General features: G+C 42.6%; 1 protein-coding gene across 5 annotated transcripts in view; it reads right to left on the bottom strand.

Annotated features, from left to right (window-relative positions):
• The window catches only part of WDR11 (WD repeat domain 11), a 59,394-nt gene extending 53,213 nt beyond the window's left edge, over positions 1-6,181 (bottom strand). For 2 of the 5 annotated variants that reach the window (XM_061403663.1, XM_061403664.1), the window contains exons 1-2: positions 6,001-6,181; positions 4,895-5,006 (exon numbers count right to left, since the gene is read on the bottom strand). In XM_061403663.1, coding sequence (XP_061259647.1) covers positions 4,895-5,006; positions 6,001-6,086 — 198 coding nt within the window. In that variant the 5' untranslated portion in view covers positions 6,087-6,181. The remainder of the gene's footprint in view (positions 1-4,894; positions 5,007-6,000) is intronic. The other 3 variants (XM_061403665.1, XM_061403666.1, XM_061403667.1) reach the window with 2 other exon arrangements.
• Positions 6,182-27,934: the final 21,753 nt, after the last annotated feature.

The following is a 27,934-nucleotide window of genomic DNA, read 5'->3' as shown; positions in this document are numbered from 1 at the left end:
AAGCAAACAAAAAATCTGGGTAAACACTCATAAATCGGAAAAAAATTGCAGCAGTTTTTTCTCTAAAAAAATAAATTTATGCATCATACTTTTATAATAACATTAATAGTTTTTTAAATAAAAAATACAAGAATCCCAGCACAAATCAGGTTAATTCCTGAGTACTGAGCACTGACAGAATAAGGAATAAAACAGTCCTTCCTCTGAGCCAAGGTCTTCCCTGGCTACAACCTCCCTTCTTTAGCTCCTACTTGTTTACTTTGGATCATTTCCCACATAATACTCTGGAGTTATTTTATTTACTTTGTTTTGACCTATCACCAGTCCTGCTCCACATGGCAGGATCATGGGGCCTTGCTCACATTTCTATTCCCAGACCCTAACACAGTGCCTGCAGCTGACATTCAAGTATGTGTTTAGTAAACAAACTGAACACCACAGACTCTTCAAATATATACCTATATTTGAATACATAGGGATATACCTATGTACACAGACACACACATGTATGTACACATAAAAGTAAACACACTCAGAGAAAATGCTTAGGTAGGGAGGCATGCTAATCAATTCCAATAGCATTCATGAAAAAGATGGCCAAAAGTGTTCCGAACTTCAGTGTTAACGAGACACATCTTTTCCTCAGGCAAGAATTTTTTTTAAATGAGAATGTGTGTCTGCACATATGCATGTATATATGTTTGAATGTGTATATATGTATATGTTTACTTTATACACGTGTGAAGGTATGTATACTCTCCCTCCTCGTTATTTACAGAAACTGTATTTGTGAATTTGCCTACTCGCTGGAACGCATTTGTAATTTTATTTGTAAAATCAGTATCTGCAGTGCTTTCACCATCATTAACGGACACACGCAGAGCAGTAACAAACCTGAGTCACTCAACACCCAAGAGCACCCCAGCTGCGGTTGACAAGGCGCTCTTGCAGCAGTTCTCAGGGTGTAACCACTGTCTGTTCTGAGGCCTACTTACTACTGTGTTTTGCATTTCTGGGCTTCCGGTTGTGACTTCACTGTTTAAAACAGTCCCCGGCGCAGTGCTCAAGTGCTGTCTAGAGCTCCTAAGCACAAGAAGCTGTGCCATGCATTACAGAAAAAACACACAATATAAGCTCTGTCCAGGCATGAGTTATGGTGCTGTCGGCCATGAGTTCAATGATAATAAATCAACAGTATATAATAAATAAGATGTCTTTTAACAGAAACACATATAAAACAAGGTTATATATCAATCAGTTGATGAAAATATTGCAACTAGAGGCTCACTAGGAACCAAATTGCATTATTTCCCCCAGGAGCAATCAGTGTTTCAGTATTTGCTAATTCAGTGTTTCCAACAACTTTACAGAATAAAACTACCACAGATAAGATTATTGTAGGGTGGGTGTGTGTGTGTGTGTGTATATGTGTGTAGTACTTGAATTCCATCTCTGTATATATATTTTTTAAAAATCACCTAAACACATCATAATCAAACTGCTGAAAATCAAGATAAGGAGCTGAGAAAAGATACACTGCATACAGAGAAACAAAGACAAAAATTTCCCAACAAAAATTACTCTGGGAGATAATTGAGTGATCTTTAAAGCACTACAAGGAAAAAAAAAAAAGTACTGGTGAAACAGTTTCTCAGACAAATAAAATCAGAAAGGATCAACCAATATCAGATACATGCCTCAAGGACTTGAAGGAAATTCTTTAGCCAAAAGGAATATGACACCAGACTGAAACACACATCTATACTAAGAAATGAAAACTCCAGAACTGCAAAAAAGACAGAAATGGGGGGAGATATAATATTTCTTCCCCAAAAACAAAAAAATTAAAAAACAAAACCTATATTCAACATTAGACTTGATGGTGAAAGACTGAATGCTTTTTTCCTAGGTTCAGGGTAAGACAAAGGCATTCTCCCTCAGTCCTAAGCACTGTAGTAGAGGTCCCAATCAACACAAGAGGACAAGGAAAAGAAAGAAAAGACACCAGATTACTAGTGAAAAATCCAAGCTGTCATTATCTGCAGATAACATTACTGTCTACGTAAGAAAAACAAAACAATAACACTCAAGTTACTAAATCTAATGAGTTTAGCAAGATCATAGGATACATGTAGACATTAAAAAAAAAATCCCCTGTATATTTCCCTTTTGCACATTACATACAAAAATTAACTCAAAATGGATCTAAAACCCAAATATAAGAGCTAAAATCATAATATCCTTAGACAAAAACAAAGATATAAATCTTCTTGACACTGGGAAAAGCAATGGTTCTTTGTTACAGCCTACATCAAAATTTAAAACTTCTGTGCTTCAGAGGGCACTATCACAGAATGAGAGAAAATATTTGCCAAGGCATATATCTGATAAGGGACTTGTATCTAGAACCATAAAGAATTCTTTCAACTCCAAAGTTTTAAAAAATACAATTTTAAAATGGGCAAAGGAATGAATAGACATTTTTCAAAGAATATCTACAAATGGCCACTAAGCACATGAAAAGATGCTAAACACTATTAGCCATTAAGGAAACACAAACCAAAACCACAATGAGAACCACTTCATACCCCCTAGGAGGGCTATAATCAAAAGGACAGATGTTGAGTTTGAGGAGAAATTAGAGCCCTCATACACTGCTATGGGCATGTAAAATATTGAAGCCTCTTTGAGAAAAAACAGTCTGGCAGTTCCTCAAAAGTTAAATATAAAGTTACCATGTGAGTCAGCTATTCTACTTTGAGGCTATATACTCAAGAGAAATGAAAACACGGGTTCACACAAACAAACTGTACACAAATGTTCATGGCAGCATTGTTCCTAATACCTAAAAAGTGAGATATGCCAAATATCCATCAATAAATATTGATGGATTGTATCACTGGAATATTATTTAGCGATAAAAAGGAACAGAGTTCTGACACAAGCCATGTGACATGGATGAATCTTGAAAAACGTTATGCTAGGCGAAAGATGCCAAGCACACACTGCACCATCTCATTCATTTCAAATGTCTAGAACAGACAAATCTACAGAACAGAAAGCAGATTAGTGGCTGCCCAGGGATGAAGGGAAAGGGGCTAGGTGGCAACTGCTAAGGCATACATGGTTTCTTTGCAGGGTTATGAAATTGATAGTGGTGATGGCTACACAACTCTGGATATACTGAAAACCATGGAACTGTATGCTTTAAATGCATGAATTTTATGGTATGAGTATCTCAATAAAACAGTTAACAACCAATAAAAGACCCCAGATCTCCATCTCCAATAATAACATCTTTCCTAAAATTTCAGATCAGTATAATTCAATTGCCCCAGGCGTCTCAGACTTTGCACCTTAAACACTGACTTCACACAGTCACGTCATCAAAACAATACTACCATTCAGCTACTCATACAGAAACCTCGAGTCATTCTGATTCTCCCTTAAGACTGTTCACTGTAAAGTTCACCTCTAAAGTGAAAGTTGCTCAGTCACGTCCAACTCTGAGAACCTATGAACTGTTGTCTGCCAGGCTTCTCTGTCCATGGAATTCACCAGACCAGAATACTGGAATGGGTAGCTATTCCCTTCTCCAGGGGAATCTTCCCAACCCAGGGATGAACCCAGGTCTCCCACACTACAGGAGGATTCTTTACCTTCTGAACCACCAGGGAAGCCCAGAAATACTGGAGTGGGTAGCCTATCCCTTCTGCAGTGGATCTTCCTGACCCAGGCATCAAACCGGGGGTTCCTGCATTGGGGTCATTCTGTTGATTAAGACTGTTTACTATAAACATTATCAAGTTCACTTCTTAGAGAGCTCCTAAATCTGACTCCTTTATGTCTCCTCTTTATTTTAGGCCCTAAGGATTTCCTGCCAAAATTACTACAATTCTCCTAAATGATCCCATTGCATTGTCTTGCCTTTTTCCAACAGATCTTCCACTACTGCCAGAGTGAGTTTTTCTAAAATGAAAATATGATCAAGTCAATCTCCTACTTAAAAATCCAAAGTCCATCATAATCTTATAAACCTTTCAGGGTAGGTGACTTTCTCCGGCTGCCTTCTTTCATCACTCCTACTGATTACATGTGTATTCCATCTTTTGGCCATCCTTTACACACACTGCTTCCTTTTGAGTCTATTCTCCTTTTCTCCTGCAGTGCACTTCCTAATTTTTCACTCAGCCAGCTACTGTTTACTAGTCCCTAAAATGAAAAGAATTCTGAGCCCTCCTCTGATCCCTACAACCAGGTGACCTGTAGTCCCTTCGTCTTCCCATAGCATATGAAACAGGTCTCACTTACCACACTGTATTTGTAAGTTTTCTTCTCACTCTTCCTCGCTAGACAATGAATTGCTTGAGGGCTTTCTCATCTCTATACTCTTAGCACATACTAGATGCTCAAAACTAATGAGTGAAATGAGTGGTGCAGTACAGGACAAAATTAGTGTTTTCCACTAGCATTAAAATGACCTAAGAACTAGCATTTAATAGTTCAATACTGATGCGACATTATACATGGAAATACTGCATGCGCATGTGTGATCAGTCTTGTTCAACTCTTTGTGACCCCATGGACTGTGGCGGGCCAGGCTCCTCTGTCCATGGATTTCTTTAGGCAAGAATACTGGAGTGTGTTCCACTTCCTCTTCCAGGGGATCTTCCTGACCCAGGGATCAAACCTGAGACTCCTGCATTGGCAGGTGGGTTCTTTACCACTGAGCCATTCGGAAAACCCGATATGTAAATATTAGGCTACCCCAAATAAGAGTATCACATGTAAAACCTACTCAACATTTCTACATATGACTTTAATGAGATTCCAGCGATATTTAAAACTTTAGAACAGACAATTTATGATAGGGTGGAAGTAGGATCTGACTTACCTTGACAACATCAGCTTTATGCTTTTCTAAAACTTGAAGCGTTTGAGCAGTATTGGAATCAATCACTACCACAAGCGAATGACATCCATAAGCAATTAAACCTTGCCAGCCCCTAACAAAAAGTGTTAACATTTAAGTTAAGAGCAAAGCAAAACAACTTCTCTCTTGCCAAAAGGCATCCTAAACAACAGATAAATCTAACCAATAGGCACCGCCATTAATAAAATTATTATGTAAGCCCAAAGGCTAGCACATTACATTTTACCATTTAAATAGAAAAGGTCTAGCTAAGCTTTAAAAAACAAAACTTGTTGAAATTTTTTTTTTTCCCGGATAAAAAAATTAAGTTCTGAGAGATATGCCTGTAGAGGTGTAAAGACATATAAAGCGACTCGGGTCGTCTATTTGTCTTCGAGAGCTTATCCCTCGTCTTACTCAACCCCGAATGCCAAGCATCCACAGAGTGCGTGGGATCACACTCCACGCTCTGTGATGAGCCCTGGTCCCTCCAACCAGATAAAAAGATGAACACTCAACAGGAAGTTTCTGTACTCTTGCCAACCTTCCCAGGAGCCACAGCTACAAGCAGTCTGCTTTATATTTGCCTGGTTATTAATTATCGTTGTCATTTTATAGTAAAAAGATAAAGGTGAAATGAAGAGTTGGCGAGAGCCCAGGGTCCTGGCACAGCGTCCAGCACACTGTTGAATGGATACAGGTTAAGAAACGGGGATGAGAGAAAAAGAAGACAGAACTGGGGAAGAACGGAACTGACATGGGGGCGAGAAGCCCGGAGACTTGGGAGGAGAGGGTAAGAGTGGGGAATGGGGACGGTGAGGAAGGTGAGGGGAACGAGCGAAGAGAAACAAGAGATGAGAGAACGAGGGCAAGTATATCCACCCACGGTAAGTTCCCATATGGGGATTTTTACAGCTTTTATAGTAACAACAGAAAGCCGGCATTTAAAAATGAAAATCTCTAAAGTGTGAAGGCAGCGTCCAGTCTTGAAGAGAAACTAAGCAGGCGGATGAAACCGCTTGTTCTTTCCCCCTTCCCCTCAGAGACTCCTGGCCGAGCCTGGCGGCCTCGGAACCCGGCGCCCTCACCAGTCCACCGCCGCCTTGTTGTGGGCATTGAGAGCCCCGGTGAGGGTGCGCGCCGACACCTTAAAATTCACGGTGTAGGGCAACATCGCCACGGCTAAACTGGGCCCTCAGAGCCGCCGCGCAACCAGGAAGCTGCCGGCCACTGGGCTTCCGTTCCAAACAGAGTCCGGGTGACTCCTTGGGCGCCGCGCTTTGGTTCCGCTAAATCCGAGGTTCCACCGCTTCCGATTCCGTTGCCTTCAGTTTCCGTCACTCCTATGTTCCGCCTGCTTCAGGGTTCCGCCACCTTGGGGTTCCGAGGCTCTGTATAGTATCTGGTTGTGCCTTGAAGGAAAAGGTGTTGCCTGGGGTCACATCTGTTTTCTTAAGACTGGGACTGCGTAAGCCTATGTGCCCTGATGAAAATGTAAGCCTATGTGTCCTGATGACAATAGTGAAAAGCAAGAGCTAAAAGTCCCAATTAGCCTTTTGCCTTCAATCAGTTAACTTAGAAAAACTACCAATGTCTAGTCAAGGCTGTGGTTTTTCCAGTAGTCATGTACGGATGAGAGAGTTGGACTGTAAAGAAAGCTGAGCGCCGAAGAATTGATGCTTTTGAACTGTGGTGTTGGAGAAGGCTCTTGAGAGTCCCTTGGACTGCAAGGAGATCCAGCCAGTCCTGAATGTTCATTGGAAGGACTGATGAAGCTGAAACTTCAATACTTGGGCCACCTGATGTGAAGAGCTGACTCATCTGAAACGACCTTGATGCTGGAAAAGACTGAAGGCAGGAGGAAAAGGGGACAACAGAGGATGAGATGGTTGGATGGTATCACGGACACAATGGACATGAGTTTGAGTAAGCTCTGGAAGTTGGTGATGGACAGGGAGGCCTGGCGTGCTGCAGTCCATGGAGTCGCAAAGAGTCAGACACGATTGAACGCAAAGAGCTGGACACGACTGAGCAACTGAACTGAACTGAACCGAACCAATGCCAGGCACTGTTGTAGGTGTTGGGGATATAGTGAGGAAGAGGATACAAAGTCTCTGCCCTATGGAGTTTATAGAATAAATGAGATTGTGGATTTAAGAATAAGTTTCCATGATCTGCAAAAAAAGAGTAAGAGAATGTATAGGATTTACTGGATGAATGGAGAGAGTGAATGAGATGAATAGCCAGAATTCGAAAATTTTTCAATGGCAACCATGCACTGTATGTGATCCGTTAATGGTTCCTGTAATGAACTGCTATTACTAATACCAGATATCATTTATTGGGAATTACCACATGCTAGGCAGTAAACTAAGGACTTTCCATGTTGCTGCTGCTGCAAAGTCACTTCAGTCATGTCCGACTCTGTGTGACCCCATAGACCGAAGCCCACTAGGCTCCCCCATCCCTGGGATTCTCCAGGCAACAACACTGGAGTGGGTTGCCATTTCCTTCTCCAATGCATGAAAGTGAAAAGTGAAAGTGAAGTCACTCAGTCGTGTCCGACCCTCAGCGACCCCATGGACTGCAGCCTTCCAGGCTCCTCCATCCATGGGATTCTCCAGGCAGGAGTACTGGAGTGGGGTGCCATTGCCTTCTCCAAATTAGCTAAGCCTTTTCTTTGATCCTCACACCGGATTTCCTTCTTTTGGTCCTAGGTGTCTTGAAAGGTTAGTGTCAGTAATAGAAGGGCATTTATTGTGACTTTGGGCAGATCATTTGAATTCATTAAGCCTCCTTTTCTTCTATTATTAGAGGGAGGGGTTAATTATCCTTAGATCATTAAAAGCATAATGTTAGATAATATATTAAAGAACCTAACACAGCACTTATATTCCTAAGTGCCTTATAATTTACTGACAGAGCTGGAATATAAATATAGGTCCTTTTTTAGGGGTAGGGGGTGGGATAGCACTGGCCCTCTAAGCTGTGCTGTGTTTAGTCACTCAGTCGTGTCCAACACTTTTCCACCCTGAGGACTGTAGCCTGCTGGGCTCCTGGCTCCTCTGTCCATGGGGATTCTCCAGGCAAGAATACTGGAGGGGGTTGCCATGCCCCCCTCCAAGGGATCCAACCCAGGAATCGAACAGGAGTCTCCTTCATTGCAGGTGGATTCTTTACCAGCTAAGCTACCAGGGAAGTCCCCACCCACAACTAAGCTCAGTCTGTTCAGTCACTCAGTCGTGTCCAGCCCTTTGTGACCCCATGGACTACAGCACACCAGGCTTCCCTGTCCATCACCAAGTCCTGAAGCTTTCTAACTCGTGTTCATCGAGTCCATGATGCCATCCAACTATATCATCCTCTTTTGTCCCCTTCTCCTCCTGCCTTCCATTTTTCCCAGCATCAAGGTCTTTTCCAATGAGTTTACTCTTTCACATCAGGTGACCAAAGTAGTGGAGTTTTAGTTTCAGCATCAGTCCTTCCAATGAATATTCAGAACTGATTTCCTTTAGGATAGACTTGTTTTATCTCCTTGCAGTCCCAGGGACCCTCAAGAGTCTTCTCCAAGACTCTTAGAGTCTTGGAGACCCATTCCTTGGCGCCACTCATGGGGTGCCCAAGTCCCTCTAAGCTCCCTTAAATTTGTAGAAAGATCTTCCCTCTCTAAGGTGTATCCTGCAAGAGAAGAAGTAATGAGAATTTGGCTAAAAGTGGAGTTGGATTTGCTGAGTCACTCATGGGGATACCAAAACCACAGTGATTTGCTTTAAGACCAGGGCTTTAAGGGATCACAACAGTGAATGTATCAGACAGGGTTTGGGGAATCGCAGTTCTGGATGGACCATGATGACCTTGGCTCTGAAGGGGCTAACTCAGCTCTTTCTAAAAAGCCAGGCTGTCCATACTCATAGCCAAAGACATAGGCTGTTTGAGCTGCCAGGCAAGCCCTAACTGGTGTTCCTCTGACCACCTTGCAGTCATATCGTGCTTACGATGCAGTCTGGAGCTCAAGTCTGTAGCCTCAGGAATTAGCTTTAAAAGACTACAACTTGTATATCTTTCAGGATAACGATGTCCCCTTCTTTTCCAGACTTGGATCTCCTTCCCTTCTCAGGCTGTGTCTTTACTCAAACCCCTTTGCTGACAGTTGGTCACTTAGCTTCCCACTGCCTCTAGCATCAATATGGGCCATGACATTTACTACATTAGTTAGATTATTTTTCTTATAACACTGCTATTTTAAATTGGTCAATCCTGTCTTATTTTAAATGAAAGCATTTGAACTGCAAACCAACCCTGTTTCATCAGTGGTAGGTATTTCCAACTCCAAGTTCTAGATAAAGAAACTCAGCCTCCGAAAGGAGGGGGGATTTACCCAAGATCACATTTCTGGTCAGTGAAAGAGGTGAACTTCCATACACTCAGGGCTCAGTCCAGGATACAGAACTGCTCTCATATGAGGTTTAGGTATGGTTGTGCATTGTCGCCAGGGATGAAACTGGGGCTAAGTGTCCGCACTTTGTGCAGTCAATGCATTTTAAAGGAAAGGCACCCAGGAACATGGGAGGCACAGTCGGCAGCTAAGGGGGGGACTGGATGAACAGGAGGGGGTACTAGACTGACAGCCTAGATTGGCATCTATTTATCTTTCTTGGGTTTTTCCTTAAATACCTTCCACCCACCCTTTACTTCCTTGTGGATGATCATCAGTCCGATTTATTGTCTGACTACTCTTATTATTGATCTCTTTTTGTGTCTGCACATATTATAGGTAATTATTACAGTATAATGGATCAGTCACTGCACTTTATGACTTGGCAATTGAGGTTTATTAGACTGAAGGAGGTTTCTGAGAAAAGCAGTCATGGTGAAATGGATTTCTCCTGAGGAAGCTGTGTGAGGGATGTGTTTTTCTTACATCCTGAGCACAAGGAGAGGCAGTCAGGTGTTGCTGGAAAGGGCAAGAGCTTTGTGGTTAGACAGACAGACAGACAGACAGGTGGGAATCCTGTTCTGGTCCGGCCACCTCCTAGCTCTGTGACTTAGGGCAAATTTAGGGTTTGAAATATGGTATGCAAGATTCTCCAGTGTGATGGTTGTCCTGGCTATTAAGGGCAAGGAGCCAGGTGTGCACCCATTCGGGCCCCCTCTCTCTTTCCAGCTGGTCCACATAATTGACCTGCAGGCAAAACTAATTCCTGGGATCACTGGTGGAGAAAGTGATGGCACCCCACTCCAGTACTCTTGCCTGGAAAATCCCATGGACGGAGGAGCCTGGTAGGCTGTAGTCCATGGGGTCGCTAAGAGTCGGACATGACTGAGTGACTTCACTTTCACTTTTTACTTTCATGCATTGGAGAAGGAAATGGCAACCCACTCCAGTGTTCTTGCCTGGAGAATCCCAGGGACGGGGGAGCCTGGTGGGCTGCTGTCTATGGGGTCGCAGCAGCAGCAGGATCACTGGGGCTCTGTCAGTGTGTGTTTATCTAGTTACTGGCTGTTTTTAATGGAAGAATAAGCTAGAGGACATCCTTATTTGATTCATTCATCAGACTTTTATTAGTCCAAATAAACAATATCTTAATATTGAGCTCATGGAATAGCATTTCATAAATTAGATTAACTTTACAAACTTGTAGCTGGTGCACAAGCATGCTTTCTTGAGAAGAAGTAATTCTATTGATTACACATTCTTAACAAGCTTGAATCTGGGTAGAAATAGACTGTGAGACACTCTAACAGGCTTAAGGGTTTCTGGTCTTTCACAGAATCTTCCAGTTGTTGCAACTAAAAACAAATGCCATTTTGACACTTCTAAGTGTCATATTTGTGTTCCTACCCAGGGTATATGGCTGGCTTGTAATTCAAAGTCTGCCCTAGTTTTGAGTGTAGACAGACTAAATCCAGAGTCCTAGAAGCCAGCATACGATAAAAAAGTGAACTTGTAAGCCCCCTGACATTTCCTGAAAGTGTTTATTTAAGAGCATCTAGTTTTACTCTCTTGAAATATTAAGAACAATATCACAGTTTTTAAAAAGAGAAAAATGTGTCCATAATCTTTACTTGCTAATGTGAATTTTATATTCAGTTCAGTTCAGTCACTCAGTCATGTCCAACTCTTTGCGACCCCCTGGACTGCAGCACGCCAGGCCTCCCCATCCATCACCAACTCCCAGAGTTTACTCAAACTAAAATCCATTGAGTCAGTGATGCCATCCAACCATCTCATCCTCTATTATCCCCTTCTCCTCCTGCCTTCAGTCTTTCCCAGTATCAGGGTCTTTTCCAATGAGTCAGTTCTTCCCATCAGGTGACCAAAGTATTGAAGTTTCAGCTTCAGCATCAGTCCATCCAATGAATATTCAGGACTGATTTCCTTTAGGATGGACTGGCTGGATCTCCTTGCAGTCCAAGGGACTCTCAAGAGTCTTATCCAACACCACAGTTCAGAAACATCAATTCTTCAGCGCTCAGCTTTCTTTATGATCCATTTCTCACATCCATACATGACTACTAGAAAAACCATAGCTTTGACAAGACAGACCCTTGTCAGCAAAGTATTATCTCTGCTTTTTAATACGCTGTCTAGGTTGGTCATAGCTTTTCTTCCAAGGAGCAAGCAACTTTTAATTTCATGGCTGCAGTCACCATCTGCAGTGATTTTGGAGTCCAAGAAAATAAAGTCTGTCACTGTTTCCATTGTTTCCCCATCTATTTACCATGAAGTGATGGGACCAGATGCCATGATCTTTGTTTTTTGAAAGTTGTTTTAAGCCACCTTTTTCACTCTCCTCTTTCACTTTCATCAAGATGCTCTTCAGTTCCTCTTCACTTTCTGCCATAAGGGTGGTGTCATCTGCATATCTGAGGTTATTGATATTTCTCCCTGCAATCTTGATTCCAGCCTGTGCTTCTTCCAGCCCAGCATTTCTCATGATGTACTCTGCACATAAGTTAAATAAGCAAGGTGACAATATACAGCCTTGACGTGCTCCTTTTCCTATTTGGAACCAGTCTGTTGTTTCATGTCTGGTTCTAATTGTTTCTTCTTGGCCCGCATACAGATTTCTCAGGAGGCAGGTCAAGTGGTCTGGTATTCCTGTCTCTTTCAGAATTTTCCACAGTTTGTTGTGATCCACACAGTCAAAGACGCTGGAATAGTCAAGGAAGCAGAAGTAGATGTTTTTGTGGAATTCTCTTGCTTTTTCTATGATCCAATGGATGTGGGCAATTTGATCTCTAGTTCCTCTGCCTTTTCTAAATCCAGCTTGAACAGCTGGAAGTTCTCGGTTCACATACCGTTGAAGCCTCACTTGGAGAATTTTGAGCTTTACTTTGCCAGCGTGTGACATGAGTGCAATTGTGCAGTAGTTTTGACGTTCTTTGGCATTGCCTTTCTTTGGGATTGGAATGAAAACTGACCTTTTCCAGTCCTGTGGCCACTGCTGAGTTTTCCAAATTTGCTGGCATATTGAGTGCAGCACTTTCACAGCATCATCTTTTAGGACTTGAAATAGCTCAGCTGGAATTCCATCACCTCCTCTAGCTTTGTTCATAGTGATGCTTCCTAAGGCCCATTTGACTTCACATTCCAGGATGTCTGGCTCTAGGTGAGTGATCATACCATCGTGGTTATCTGGATCATGAAGATCTTTTTTGTATAGTTCTTCTGTGTATTCTTGCCACCTCTTCTTAATCTCTTCAGCTTCTGTTAGGTCCATACCTTTTCTATCCTTTATTGCACCCATCTCTGCATGAAATGTTCCCTTGGTATCGCTAATTTTCTTGAAGATATCTCTAGTCTTTCCCATTCTATTGTTTTCCTCTATTTCTTTGCATTGATTGCTGAGAAAGGCTTTCTTATCTCTCCTTGCTATTCTTTGGAACTCTGCATTCAAATGGGTATATCTTTCCTTTTCTCCTTTGCCCTTAGCTTCTCTCCTTTTCTCATCTATTTGTAAGGACTCTTCAGACAACCGTTTTGCCTTTTTGCATTTATTTTACATTTTTCTTGCAATCCTGTTCAAATAAAGATATATTTCATACTTTCATAATGTGCATACGTTTTATTAATCTTTTTTTGACCCTTCTATCATAAGTATGGGGTTCTCTAGTGGCTCAGACCATAAAGAATGTGCCTGCAATGTGGAAAACCCAGGTTGATCCCTGAGTCAGAAATATCTCCTAGAGAAGGAAATGGCAACCCACTCCAGTACACTTGCCTGGAGAATTCAATGGACAGAGGAGCCTGTTGTGCTACAATCCTTTCGGTCGCAAAGAGTCAGACATGCTGAGCAACTAGTACTTTCACATAATAAGTATACTTATAATACTTATATAGTCATCATAATTATTATTCAAATTAATTCACAGTATTTCATAGAATAGATAAACAATGATTTATTTAGCTATTTCACTATCTGCTGATATTTAAATTATTTCCATTTTAATAAAAAAGATAAAGCTACAGTGAAGATCTTCATGCTTAGAGTTGGTTTTAATTCTGTTATTTTCCTAAAATAATCCACAGGAATGAGTATAATTGTCTTTTATTTTAGTATTAAAAATTTTCTAAATTACAAAATAAGTAAGTGCTTATTGTAGAAAATATGGGAGTTCCAGAAGAGCATAAATATAAAAAAATATTATTATATGATTACTGGTAATATTCTTTTAAGGCTTCTTTTAAGTGACTACGGAGAAGGCAATGGCACCCCACTCCAGTACTCTTGCTTGGAAAATCCCATGGATGGAGGAGCCTGGAAGACTGCAGTCCATGGGGTCGCTGAAGGTTGGACACGACTGAGTGACTTCACTTTCACTTTTCACTTTCATGCATTGGAGAAGGAAATGGCTAAATATTTCTTCCTTTAAAAAATGCGTATTTTTTTATAAAATTCAGGTCATCGTCTAAGAACTAATTTTACTCTCTTTTCCACTCAGTACTGAGATATAGTCATTTGCAAATATTTCCCTAATTTAATTTGCCCTTTATTTGGTGAATTTGGGGAAATACAGAAATTTAACATCTTCTACGGTAATCAAGTGCATCGCCCATTGTATGCCCTTTTCATACAACAAAAGCAGGTCTTTCATTGCTTAACCACCAGACTACCATTTGACAGTGCAGTGTTCTGTGTTTGTCACGACACACCCGACTCTAGGCCTGGTGTCGATCAAGGAAACTGAAGACGAGGAGCCCTTTCTGAAGTCCCCAGGTGCTTCCAAGTCTGGAGCGGAGCCAGGTACCAGGACTGGCGGTGTCTTTCCTCCTTCCTGCTTATCCTGCTCCTCTCACTGGCCTGCTGTTTTTCCCATGGGGACACTGGTGCAGCAGGAGCTGTCTCCCAGAATCTGCACTCACTATCTACATAGTCCCCACGGGGAGCCTGGGATTCCCTGTCTTTTCTGGTCTTTGCTGGTCCCTTGGGTGTCACTGAGCTCAACACCTGGGAGTCTGGTCCAGATGGCAGGAGGCAGCTGTGAGACCCACGAGTCTGCCTCAAGACAGACCCACCAGGTGGTCACCAAACAAGCTGATTATTGAGAATTCAGCGCCTTCCTTTGAAGGATGCTGTTTTGAGGGTGAAGTTAATGTCTAGGGGTTTCCAGGCAAATTCACTAGGAAAGTGACACCTGACTTTTTTGTGGGCTATGTCTCTCATATCTGTCTCGTTTGCACAAAGGGTTTCAATAAAGAGAAGGAAAAGTCATAAATCTTCTTCGTGGCAGAATGCAGTGGTCATGAAAGTTAATTCTCTGTAGGATACAGGTTTAAATTTCACTTAAGGTATTTAAAAGGGAAAACCACTAGGATTCTTGCATAATTGTACAAAGGGACATTTTATAAATCTTGATGAACTGAGTAACAATGCTGTTTATTGAGAAGCAGTACACTAAAAATTTGTATTTCTTACTAGGTATATGTACATAGTTACAAATACAAATATTCTCTCAAAGTTACTCAGTAGTGTCCAACTCTTTGTGACCCCGTGGACTGTAGCTCACCTGGCTTGTCTATCCATAGAGTTCTCCTGGCAAGAATATTGGAGTGGGTTGCCATTCCCTTCTCTGAGGAACTTTCCTGACCCAGGGATTGAACCCTGGTCTCTGGCATTGCAGGCAGATTTTTTACAGCCTGAGCCACCAGAGGGTAAGTGTTAGTTGCTCAGTCATGTCTGACTCTTTGTGACCCCATGGACTGTAGCCCACCAGGCTCCTGTGTCCATGGAATTCTCCAGGCAAGAATACTGGAGTGGGTTGCCATTCCTTTCTCCAGGGGAATCTTCTTGACCCAGAGATCGAACCCAGGTCTCCCACATTGCAGGCAGGTTCTGTACCATCTGAGCTACCAGGAAAGAATGTAGTAAAATGGCCGTGATATTAAAATGTTCTCCTACTGAGTCTTGCCTGTCCTAGCTGAGCACTCTCTGTGGGCTTGGGAAGCAGAAGACGTGAGTTACTCCTGAGGCCAAAACAGAAAGGGCCAATAGAGCAGCCATTATTGAAGACATTTATGGTGTCTGTGATTGAGGAATCCATTGACTCTCTGCTTTATTCAGCTCATAAGAAGAGTCTTTCTATGGTAATATATTCACATCAGGGCTATACTGCAGGATTTGCATTAGGGCTCATTAATCTACAACAGGAGGTAGGAAGTACTTTAATATGAACTTAAGTGATTCAAGGAAGCAATAATAACACATCAGTTTTTAAATTAAGGGGAAATTGTCCATCCCTGAACAGTACCTATTCCTCTAAAATGGAGTGTGTCGAGTGCAGTAAAAATTTCCTTTATGCTCTGAAAACTGCACAAGCCTTCCCAGTGGCCCCCATGAATCAGATCTATCCTCTTGGGAAACCATGCTCTCCCCTAACTGCTGCCCTTCCTCTCCTGCTCCTATATGAGGCCCAACCTAGGCAGCCAAAATGACTAGGGGTCCCTTCCACAGGCCCCATCACATTGGGAGTGAAGATTTCTACATATGAACTTCGCGTGGATACAAGCATTCCATCCATAACAGAGAAGTGGAAGTAAGAATTAAACTAGAAAGAGTATTTGTGTTGACAGTGAGGCCTGGAAAGGAAAGGGGGCTGTTCAAACTTTTAGCTAGTTAGCACTAGCTAAATACACGGCTGCCTGTCATGTAATTCCTTTGAGTCCCATCTAATAGGACTCAGACCTGATTCAGCTGTGTTAGTGTAAGTAAGTGTTAGTCATCTAGTCGTGCCCAACTCTTTGCTACCCCATGGACTGCAGCCCACCAGGCTCTTCTGTCCATGAGATTTCCCAGGCAAGAATACGGGAGTGAGTTGCCATTTCCTTCTCCAGAGGATCTTCCCGGCCCAGGGATTGAACCCAGGATTCCTGCACTGCAGGCCATATTCTTTACCAACTGAGCTACAAGGGAAGCCTGTGTACCCCTTCCCAAATAATCCATAAACCCCAGGAGACACTGGTTTCACTACCTTTGGCTGTAAGCTTGGGCCTGATCGCTTCAAGTGAGTCCTCTTCCTCTTTATCAGTGGCTGTTTCAGGAATTGACATGAAATATGCTTCTGCCTGGGCTTTCCAGGTGACTCTGGTAAAAAACGTGCTTGCCAATGCAGGAGACACAAGATATGCAGGTTTGATCCCTGGGTCAGAAAGATCCCCTAGAGGAGGAAGTGGTAAGCCACTCTAGTATTCTTGCCTGGAAAATTCCGTGGATAGAGGAGCCTGGCAGGCTACAGTCTATGGGATCACAAAGAGTCAAACATGACTGAACAACTGAGCACACACACACATGTACACTTCTGGCCAGTAAAATATGAGAAGTGTTTTGCTGGAGATTTCTGAGAACATTCTTCCTTGGTCCTCTGAGAGACTTTGAGAAACAACTCACCATTTCTCCTCTTGGATATGAACAAGGGAGAATTAGTCCTAGTTATTGCTAAAGCCACCCTATGAGCAGGAGGAAATTTACGATGCAATTGACTCTGGACATCAGAGGAGAGTCGTGGAAAGAGCTTTAGGTTCAGTTATATCCTGAGCCCGATGTCAGGTACCCTAAGGCTCACCCTATCTTCAGACTTTCTCTTGTGTAAGTGGATTTTCAGTTGAATTCAGAGTGAGTTGGTTTTCTGTTACTGAAGCCTAAAATACCTAAAGGCTGACATCTTTTGACACTGGAAATAATACATACTCTAAAACTTAAATCATAGCAATAAAATATTGGTGCAAGCGGTGTCTGAAAGCATTCTTTGCCAAGGGCCGATGAGCAGTCCACACTCCCCATCAGGGATGTCATTAAATGCAGAAGGCCTCCTATCAGGAAACATCAAGCTCCTGTGAAAGCAATTCCTGCTCTGTAGCATCTGAGTCTGGCAGACCCTGTTTTGACCAACATTTCAGCCCCTCAGCTATTATCTGGACACTTAGTCTTGAGTTGTGCCATTGATTTTCTTAAGACCGCTTTCAGCTCTCCATTTCTCCACTACTAACCTAACAGGCCCAGGAGGGCAGCAATCACTTACCCAGAGAAGCATTTTCATTTATATTCATGATTAATTTGTGGGGAGCCAGCCGAGAGTCAGCAATAAAAATGCTGTTGCCTGGGAAACAAGATTCTTCCTCGAATTTTTTGAGAAACGTGGGGTCCTTGATGCTTCACGAAATACTCAACTTCCTCTAAGAGCTGAGCCACCAAGGTAACCCTGCCGATCCATTTTAGAATGAAGAACTCCAGAGCCTGAAGTCATGGTTGACTTTTTACTCTGCCTAAATGTGTGATCACTGACTCAATGGACATGAGTTTGAGCAAACTCAGGGAGATAGTGAAGGACAGGGAAGCCTGGCATGCTGCAGTTCATGTGGTTTCAAAGAGTCACACATGACTTAGCAACTGAACAATAACAACAAAATATGTTCAAATTTCCTGGAGGAGCACTTTGTACTTCCTACTCAGAAAATTAAATCTACTCTGTAATAAAGTTCACATCCTATAGGCATAACTGAAGATAACACATTCAGAGCCACTCCATACTGATCTGTATTCTGCCTGCTAGGCTGGTGGTGGCGAGTTCTTTGTCAGACACTCATGGTGAAGATAGCTTTTAGCCCTGGTGATGGAGTATTATACACCCCTGAGGAATTCCCAGTTTTCCCTGGAGGAAATAGCATGTTGCAACAGAAGCTGAAATTCACGGGTAGCATGCTAGCAGATTTAACAAAATATTAAAAACCATGCCATCCCACCAAGGTGTACTAGGGTTCCAATTTCTCCACATTATTGCCAACATTTGCTGTCTTTTTTTTTTTTAATCAATAGCCATCCTAGTAAGAGCTGTGAGATGTGAGAGTTGGACCATAAAGAAAGCTGAGTGCTGAAAAATTGATGCTTTTGAACTGTGGTGTTGGGGAAGACTCTTGAGAGTCCCATGGACTGTAAAGAGATCAAACCAGTGAATCCTAAAGCAAATCAGTCCTGAATATTCATTGGAAGGACTGATGCTGAAACTGAAACTCCAACACTTTGGCAACCTGATGCAAAGAACTAATTTATTGGAAAAGACCCTGTTGCTGGGAAAGATTGAAGGCAGGAGGAGAAGGGGATGACAGAGGATGACATGGTTGGATGGCATCATTGACTCGATGGACATGAGTTTGAGCAAGTTCCAGGAGTTGGTGATGGACAGGGAAGCCTGGCATGCTGCAGTCCATGGGGTCACAAAGAGTCAGACATGACTGAGTGACTGAACTGCATTGAACTAATCCTAGTAAGTGTGAGATGATATCTCACTGTGGTTTTGATGTGCAGCTCCCTGATAATGAATATTAGTGACATTAAGCATCTTTTCATGTATTTGGCCATTTTAAAATTTTACATATTTATTTACAAATAAAAACCTGCATCAGGTCTGAGTTGCCGCACGCAGGATCTTCATTATGTCATGCAGATCATTTGTTTCAGCGCCAGCCTCCCTGTGTGGTGCGTGGGCTTAGTTGCTCCACGGCAAGTGAGATCTCAGTTGCAAAACCAAGGATCAAACACCCATCCCCTGCACTGCAGGGCGGAGTCAACCCCTGGACCACCGGGGAATTCCCCATATACTTGGCTATGTGTATGTCTTTTTTTGGAGAAATGTCGATTCAACTCTTTTGTCCATTTTAAAATCAATTTATTAAGGTTTTTTTTTTCTTTTTCTTGAGTTATAGAAGTTCCTTATATATTTTAGAGATGAAGTCCTTATCAGATATACGGTTTGCAAATATTTTATTCCATTCCAAAGGTGACCTTTTCCACTCTATTGACTGTTCCCTTTGCTGTGTAGAATCTTTTTAGTTTGATATAGTTCCACTATATTTTTGCTTTTGTTATCTGTGTTTTTGATGTCGTATCCAAGAAACCAGTATCCAGATCAATGTCAAGAAGGTTTTCCCCTGTTTTCTTCTAGGAGTTTTACAATTTCAGGTCTTATCTTTAAGTCTTTATTCATTTTGAATTCTATTTTTTTTGATGGAATAAGATATAAGGTTCAATTTCATTATTTTGCAAAGGGATATACAGTATTCCCAAAATTATTTATTGAAGAGACTATCCTTTCTCCATTGTGTATTCTTGACACTCCTTTCAAAGATCAGTTGATAATACATTGTGAAAGTGAAATTGTTAGTCACTTCAGTTCAGTTCACTTCATTTCAGTTGCTCAGTTGTGTCCAACTCTCTGCGACCCCATGAATCACAGCACACCAGGCCTCCCTGTCCATCACCAGTTCCCAGAGTTTACTCAAACTCATGTCCATCGAGTTGGTGATGCCATCCAGCCATCTCATCCTCTGTCGTCCCCTTCTCCTCCTGCCCCCAATCCCTCCCAGTGTCAGGGTTTTTTTCCAATGAGTCAATTCTTCACATGAGGTGGCCAAAGTACTGGAGTTTCAGCTTCAGCATCAGTCCTTCCAATGAACACCCAAGACTAGTCTCCTTTAGGATGGACTGATTGGATCTCCTTGCAGTCCAAGGGACTTTCAAGAGTCTTCTCCAACACCACAGTTCAAAAGCCTCAATTCTTCAGCGCTCAGCTTTCTTCACAGTCCAACTCTCACATCCAGACATGACCATTGGCAAAACCATAGCCTTGACTAGACGGACCTTTGTTGGCAAAGTAATATCTCTTCTTTTCAATACGCTGTGTTGGTTGGTCATAATTTTCCTTCCAAGGAGTAAGCGTCTTTTAATTTCATGGCTGCAGTCACCATCTGCAGTGATTTTGAAGCCCAAAAAATAAAGTCTGACACTGTTTCCACTGTTTCCCCATCTATTTCCCATGAAGTGGTGGGACCGGATGCCATGATCTTCGTTTTCTGAATGTTGAGCTTTAAGCCAACTTTTTCACTCTCCTCTTTCACTTTCATCAAGAGGCTCTTTAGTTCCTCTTCACTTTCTGCCATAAGGGTGGTGTCATCTGCATATCTGAGGTTATTGATATTTCTCCCAACAATCTTGATTCCAGCTTGTGCTTCTTCCAGCCCAGCATTTCTCATGATGTACTCTGCATATAAGTTAAATAAACAGGGTGACAATATACAGCCTTGACGTGCTCCTTTTCCTATTTGGAACTGGTCTGTTGTTCCACGTCCAGTTTTAATTGTTGCTTCCTGACCTGCATATAGGTTTCTCAAGAGGCAGGTCAGGTGGTCTGGTATTCCCATCTCTTTCAGAATTTTCCACAGTTTCTTGTGATCCACACAGTCAAAGGCTTTGGCATAGTCAATAAAGCAGAAATAGATGTTTTTCTGGAACTCTCTTGCTTTTTCCATGATCCAGTGGATATTGGCAATTTGATCTCTGGTTCCTCTGCCTTTTCTAAAACCAGCTTGAACATCTGGAAGTTCACAGTTCACATACTGCTGAAGCCTGGCTTGGAGAATTTTGAGCATTACTTTATTAGCATGTGAGATGAGTGCAATTGTGCAGTAGTTTGAGCATTCTTTGGCATTGCCTTTCTTTGGGATTGGAATGAAAACTGACCTTTTCCAGTCCTGTGGCCACTGCTGAGTTTTCCAAATTTGCTGGCATATTGAGTACAGCACTTTCACAGCATCATATTTCAGGATTTGAAATAGCTCAACTGGAATTCCATCACCTCCACTAGCTTTGTTCGTAGTGATGCTTTCTAAGGCCCACTTGACTTCACATTCCAGGATGTCTGGCTCTAGGTGAGTGATCACACCATCGTGATTATCTGGGTCGTGAAGCTCTTTTTTGTACAGTTCTTCAGTGTATTCTTGCCACCTCTTCTTAATATCTTCTGCTTCTGTTAGGTCCATACCATTTCTGTCCTTTATCGAGCCCATCTTTGCATGAAATGTTCCCTTGGTATCTCTAATTTTCTTGAAGAGATCTCTAGTCTTTCCCAGTCTGTTGTTTTCCTCTATTTCTTTGCATTGATTGCTAACTCTTTGCCACCCCAGGTACAGGCTCCTCTGTCCATGGAATTCTCCAGAGAAGAATACTGGAGCAGGTTGCCATTTCCTCCTCCAGGGGATCTTCCCGACCCAGGGATCGAACTCTCATCTCCTACATTGATAGGCGAGTTTTTTTTTTGTTTTTTTTTAACCACTTAGCCACCAGGGAAACCCATGTTGTATACTTAGATATTTGTTAAGAGTTATATATTATTTTAAATGTCCTTATCATAATAAAATAAAATGTAAACATGAAAACCCATACAAAGAAACAACCCCATGCCATCCCAAATAAACACAAGGGATGTTTAGATCAAATAAAAATGGTGCTCCAAATCAGGAATTTTGGTTGCAAGGGACAGAAATTCAACTCAAACTAACTTTGGCCAAAAGAAAATTCTCTGACTCATAAAACCCAAAGGAAGGAAATACCCAAACTATAAGGAGGAGAGTGATGCAGGCAGGCATCTGGTGGAACTGAATTAGAAAGTCAGGTACTGGCTAGACTCAGCACCCTCCCTGCACCTTTGCTCTCTGTTTCTCTCTCTGTTGGCTTTTTTCTTTCTCTCGCTGCAGCCCCTTTTCCTACCAGATTGCTGGCAAGATGGCTGTCAGCAGCTTTGAGCTAAGTTTCATTTCTTCCTGAGGCTCTTTTTCAATTCCAGAACAGCTGATGGAGATGAACTTTGTTTTTCTTTTTCTTTTTTCTTTTGTTTTGATTGGAGATGGACTTTGATTCACCTGTTTGGGTCAGGTACTTGGAAGAATCCCCACTGGCCAGGGGAAGCCAGGCTGTGTAATAATGTAAGGGACCCCATATAGTTGTGTGCGTGGGGGAGATGTTTCTGGAAAAAAGGAGAAGTTTCATGCAAATGATCCCTGGAAGTTTCACTCTACAGAGCCTCGGCTATGAAGGCAGCAAATGAAAGAGCTGGCAGGCAGTCTGGGGACCAGCTGGTCCGAGTAACCAGGAACCAGCTTGCCCCAGGGGCTTATCAAGGATCACACAGAAAATGAAAGGTAAGAAAAAAAATTGAGTCTAATTCTCCTGGGAAGATCATACTTCTCAGCTTCTTAGAACCCTACAACAAACAGGAATGTGTAACCCGTTTTGCTATTTAAAGAGGAATTAAGAATCCTTTCCTTCCTCTGTGTTAGAAAAGAAGAAAGGGGTGGGGACAACCTGCAGGAGCCAGACGCTGCGTTGCTGTATTCAGTGCTTCACGTTCCTCATTTCGTTCAATCCTCAGAGCACATCCTGAGGAAGCATCCGCATTTTACAGACGAGGAAACTGAGGCTCAATGGAACAAGAGAACTTACCTAAGATCTCCTAGTAAGAAAGGGATGGAATTTGCTGGCAGGAAGCAGGTTAGAGACACTCTCCATGGATCACCCTAGGGAGAAGGGATGAGGATGGTGGTAGCTGGCTTAGAATCTGCTCAGCCCTGTTATGGTGAAAATATACTTCTTTCATCCATGCTTACAAAGGATTCTTCTTTTTTTTTTTTTTAATAATACTTTGTCTGCTATGGCTGAGACTATCACAACCTTGTTAATTGGCTATACCCCAATACAAAATGGTTTTGGTGTTTAAAAAAAATAAAAACATTAAAAACATTTTTTTAATAACTTGTATACAGTCTTTAAACTTTTTTATTTAGTTAGGTAGTTATTAGGATTTTTTTATTTTGGCTCTGCTGGGTCTTCATTGCTGCTGGAGCTTTTCTCTAGTTGCAGTGAGCAGGGAGTAAGTACTCTTTGTTGCAGAGCATGGCGGGGCTTCAGTGGTTGTGGCTCCTGGGTTTGAGAGCTCAGGCTCAAGTATTTGTGGTACATGGACTTAGCTACTCCACAATATGTGGGATCTTCCTGGACCAGGGATCGAACCTGTGTCTCCTGCATTGGCAGATGGATTCTTTACCACTGAGCTCCAAGGAAGCCCTGCAAAGGATTCTCAATGAATTTCTGGGGGACTTTTAGAGCTTAGGGATTACTTGCCCCCTATCTTCCCTCGCCCACTGGGTCAGGTCTGGATGGAGCATAAATGCTCCTGCTTCCCACTTTGTTGTCCGGGTAACTAGAAGCCACCTCTAGCACCAGGCCCCAGAATCTGCCTGAGAGGGCTCTAACCTAGCCCCCCACACTGCCTGGGCCTTGAGGTCAGCTGCACCTGTATAAATCCTTGTTTGAAAATTGTCATGTATATTTTCTCTCTTAAAATGAGTAGGACTATTTCATTGATTTTTCAGAGATTTGAATTTCAACCATAAGCACATCTTAATGAAAGGAGCAGATTATCCAGGCTGGACCTTATTGCAGTGTCTTCCAAATTATATTAAAATATTTATTTATACCCTGAATAGTCCACGGGGCTGCTAATTCCTTTCATAATGTCACCTCATGCCAAGGCCGACAAAGCTAACGAAATAATCTTCTCCACTGCCCCCCTCCCAAAAGCAATCATTTCTTATCATCGAATCTCAGAAACTGTGCACACAAAACCCTTTGCAGTAGTTTTGGGGACTGTATTATAGAGATGGATTTCTGCTGTGAGAGTGAAATTCAATTTAAATATTTTCAGCTGGCTGTCCAGGTATGAGAAGGCTTTCCCAGTGTTTAATGGAGCCATTTGTCTCTAGAAATAAGCACTAATGCAATGTGATGTGTATAGACCCAGAGTTCTGCCTCTTTTTTTCCCGCTCTGGCTTGAGCCGCCAGTGGGGGGAAGAAAGGCCCTAGTATCAGTGAGAATCACAAAAGGCCGCTTTTTCCTTGGAGAAACAGTGAACCTCCAGGGGCCTGCAAGAGTAGCCTAGAAAAGTGGGACCTTATTTCCCCCATCAGGAATCAAACCCTGCAAGGTAGCTTGCAAATCTTGCAAGGTATCTTCTCAACCCCTGAACCACCGGGTGGTGAAGTCCCAGGAATGCCTGGAATTTCGACCTAGGAGAAAGGCTGGCCAGGAATATAGCTCCATCCTAGCAATTATTACTCTTACAGCAGTTATTGAGGCTGTGGTGGTCACTTCAGTCTCATGTAGAAATTGGCAACATGCTTTGTAATCATTTTATGCCAAAAATCAAGAGGGGACGGGCTCTTGCTAAAAAGCATTCAAAAGTTGCTGACAACTAAGGAAAGATCCACTCTGGTGAGGAAGTAAGTAGCTGGCACTCATTATAGAAATTTAAGAACAGATGATATGTGCGGATGATAACACAGCACTGTGCTTACTATGCTCTATCATTTAACTAGTGTGATCCTTATCACTTCCTGCAGGGGGCAGGTATGGGGAAACTAAGGCATAGAGACTAATTCAGGGTCACCCAGCTGCTTATTCAATTTCTTCTGTTTTTGCTTAGTTAATCTCCATTGCTGCTTTTGGTAACAATACTCCATTTACCCTTGAGGAGCCACCCACCCATCCCCTACTCTCACTGCCTGTGGTTTGCTTGAGGTTGACTCCCTCTGCCCACTCCCAGTCTCGCCCTCCCCTCCCCACCCCGCAGTGAGTGGGATGGGTGGGTATGTGACTCAGGCAATCAGCAAATTCTACTTCCAGGCACAATGTCTGATTCAGGGAAGAGAGCCATGGAAACAGTTAAGCCCTGAAAACTTCTCTGCAATGTTAAGAGAACCCATCTTCGAGCTTGAGGCAGAGCACAGAGCAGGGAGGATGTGTAAGCCTGGGGCTGCAGGAATTGCACTGCACCCCTCCCCACCCTGACCCCCCGCCCAGTGAGAGGCCATCTTTCTAAGTGTGGAACCACCCACCCAAAGCAGAGCAGACCTACAGAAGGAAAGTGATGGGGCTTACGGATACTGTGGAGGCCCCACACATCCTGCCATTTCTAGAGTCTGCACTGGGCTTGTCCCACCTTTCCTTTTTTTTTTTTTTTTAATTCAGAGGGTTTTTTTTTTTTTTTTTTAATATTTGCAACATTGTGCAACCATCATCACTATCTAACTCCAAAAGTTTCATCAGTCTTAAAAGAAACTCTTTAGCGGTCACTGCCCACCCACCCCCAGCAGCCTTTTGCAGTCATGAATCTGCTCCAGTTCTCATGCAGTTTGCAGGTTAGAACCATTGCTCACTTGGGCTTCAGGGCTTCCTCTCTCTGGCTTCCGTCCCAGCCCAAGGAGAGCGTTGGTCTTCATGAGGATCATTGAGGATGTCTGCTGGGGATAATTCACACCAGGGATGCCTTCTCTGTTATACATAAACACATTAGGAAGTAGAGAATCCACTGTGAAGGTGACAAGCAGAGAAGAAGGGGGATAGGGTGTTTGTGACATGTGACTCTGATGCTGGGTAGGACCACGCCACCCCTTGTTGTTTGGATAAGACAGTCACTGAATCCCCCAATTTAGAGCCTTCCAACCATTACCTTGAGTCGCTGATGGTGCAGGGTCTCCAGGCTGCCACCCTGGTGCCGGATCCTCCTTTTAGACTGTGTTGCTGACTTGGCATCACTTGTGCCAAGCTGGAACTTGGCTCTTGTTCAGTTTGTTTTTCACTTAAGCTCCACTTGCACAAAATTTACTGGTAGAATCAACTTTAGGATACGTTGAGAGAGAAATAAGGAAAGTGATTTTGGGGCCCCACAAATAACTCCCAAATAAACATCAAGCCCTCAAGCCAATCATAAGTCTTCCTGAGACCAACTGAACGCTGAGCTGTGAGGCAGGGACATGACTTCAGTGGGCCCTCAGCACTTTTACTTTCATGTGCCACCTCATTCATTTATCTATCTTCATATATATTTGTATTTATATATATTTGTATATGTGTAATTATATTTATGACTGGGATTTTCCTGATTGCCCAGAGGCAAAGAATCTGCCTGCAATGCAAGAGACACAGGAGATGCAAGTTCACTCCCTGGGTCAGAAAGATCCCCTGGAGAAAGAAACAGCAGCTCACTCCAGTGTTCTTGCCTGGAGAAATCTGTGGACAGAAGGGCCTAGAAGGCTACAGTCCCAAGGGTTGCAAGGAGCACGACATGACTGAGCACAGATATTTATAACTACATTGGCATAAGAAAAATGTAATTTTAGTTGTATTGTATTTTTTTTTAAGTTTTGACTTTAAGAGAAATTAAAACTTGCTAAGGAGATCTTCCCTTGTGGCTCAGACAGTAAAGAATCTGCCTGCAATGCAGGAGACCTGGGTTTGACCACTAGGTTGGAAAGATCCCCTGGAGAAGGGAATGGCAACCCACTCCCGTATTCTTGCCTGGAGAAAGATTGTAAAATTAAGATTGTGAGATTGTAAAATTAAATTTACACAAGTAATTTACACGAGTCACATCAAATCCAACTCTGTCTGATTCTGAATCTTGAGCTCAAGATTCTTCTAAACCCTAAAGGTAAGTGTTTCTCATCCCCTGTTTGTGTGCTAGGTGGTGTCCAACCCTTGTGGCCCCATGGACTGTAGCCTGCCAGGCTCTTCTGTCCATGAGATTTCCCAGGCAAGAATACTGGAGTGCGTTACCATTTCCTTCTCTATGGTATCTTCCTGACCCAGGGATCAAACCTGAGTTTCTTGCATCTCCTGCAGTGGCAGGTAGATTCTTTACCACTAGCGCCACCTGGGAAGCCCCTCTGAAGTCAGTCCCTTCATCCCCTAAAGTCAGGTGCTATTTCAGATAGTCATGACTATCTGAGGCTTGAATCTACTCACATTTGTACATGAAATCTTGTAAGAATCTTCACGTCAATGGTTTTCAAATGGGGGTGACTTTAGCTCCCCGGTGGCTTTGACAATGTCTGGAGATATTCTTGGTTGTCACAAATGGAGCAGGGGAGGAGAGTGGTACTGATATCTAACAAGAAGAGGCCAGGGATGCAGCTTAATATCTACAGTGCACAAGACAGACCCCACAGCAAAGAATTTTTATCCAGCTCCAAATGTCAACAGTGCTGAGGCTGAGAACTCCCGCTCTTCTACATAAAGTAGCACTTGACTCTAAAATACACAAATCGTCCTATTTTGTCCCTCTTAATACAGTGTGTCATTTGCCAAGAGTGCAAAGTACAGTCTTCAAAGCATCCGTCAGATATGACTCTTAAATGGATGGTTTTTCAAGCGTCCCACTGGATAGGATGACCAGATATGTTATCCTGCTAATCAGGACACTGACTATGAAAGAAGATCCTATTTACAGTTACTCCATGATATCAGGTGTATACCTGGACAAATGGCTCCCTTACTATTGAGTTCACTATTAAAACATGCTTGTGGCAGAAGTCAGTGTAGCAGTAAAGATGAAATGCTGCCTCATATGTCTTGGCAATAACTTCAAACCTTTGCCTCCCAAGTTAAAGATGCATTTTCCTCCAAGATCTCCAGAACCCTTTAGACACTCAGAGGCCATTCTGTGGCCCTCTGTCACCCATACAAGTGGCATTCAGCACCATCCATTGTTTTTTCAGACACCACTCAAAAGCTTTTGCTCTGCAGCCAGTTTTCTTGCTAGTTTAGAAAGCCCATCACCTGAACTTTGGCAATTGTGTATCTTCTACAGGTCATTTTCTTTTGGCGAGCACCCTGTGAGGGAGGTCATGTGATATG

Source organism: Bos javanicus, chromosome 26, assembly GCF_032452875.1.
Source record: "Bos javanicus breed banteng chromosome 26, ARS-OSU_banteng_1.0, whole genome shotgun sequence".
NCBI lineage: Eukaryota > Metazoa > Chordata > Mammalia > Artiodactyla > Bovidae > Bos > Bos javanicus.
Note: the sequence above shows the minus strand (reverse complement) of the source record. Positions and strands in the feature narration are given on the sequence as shown.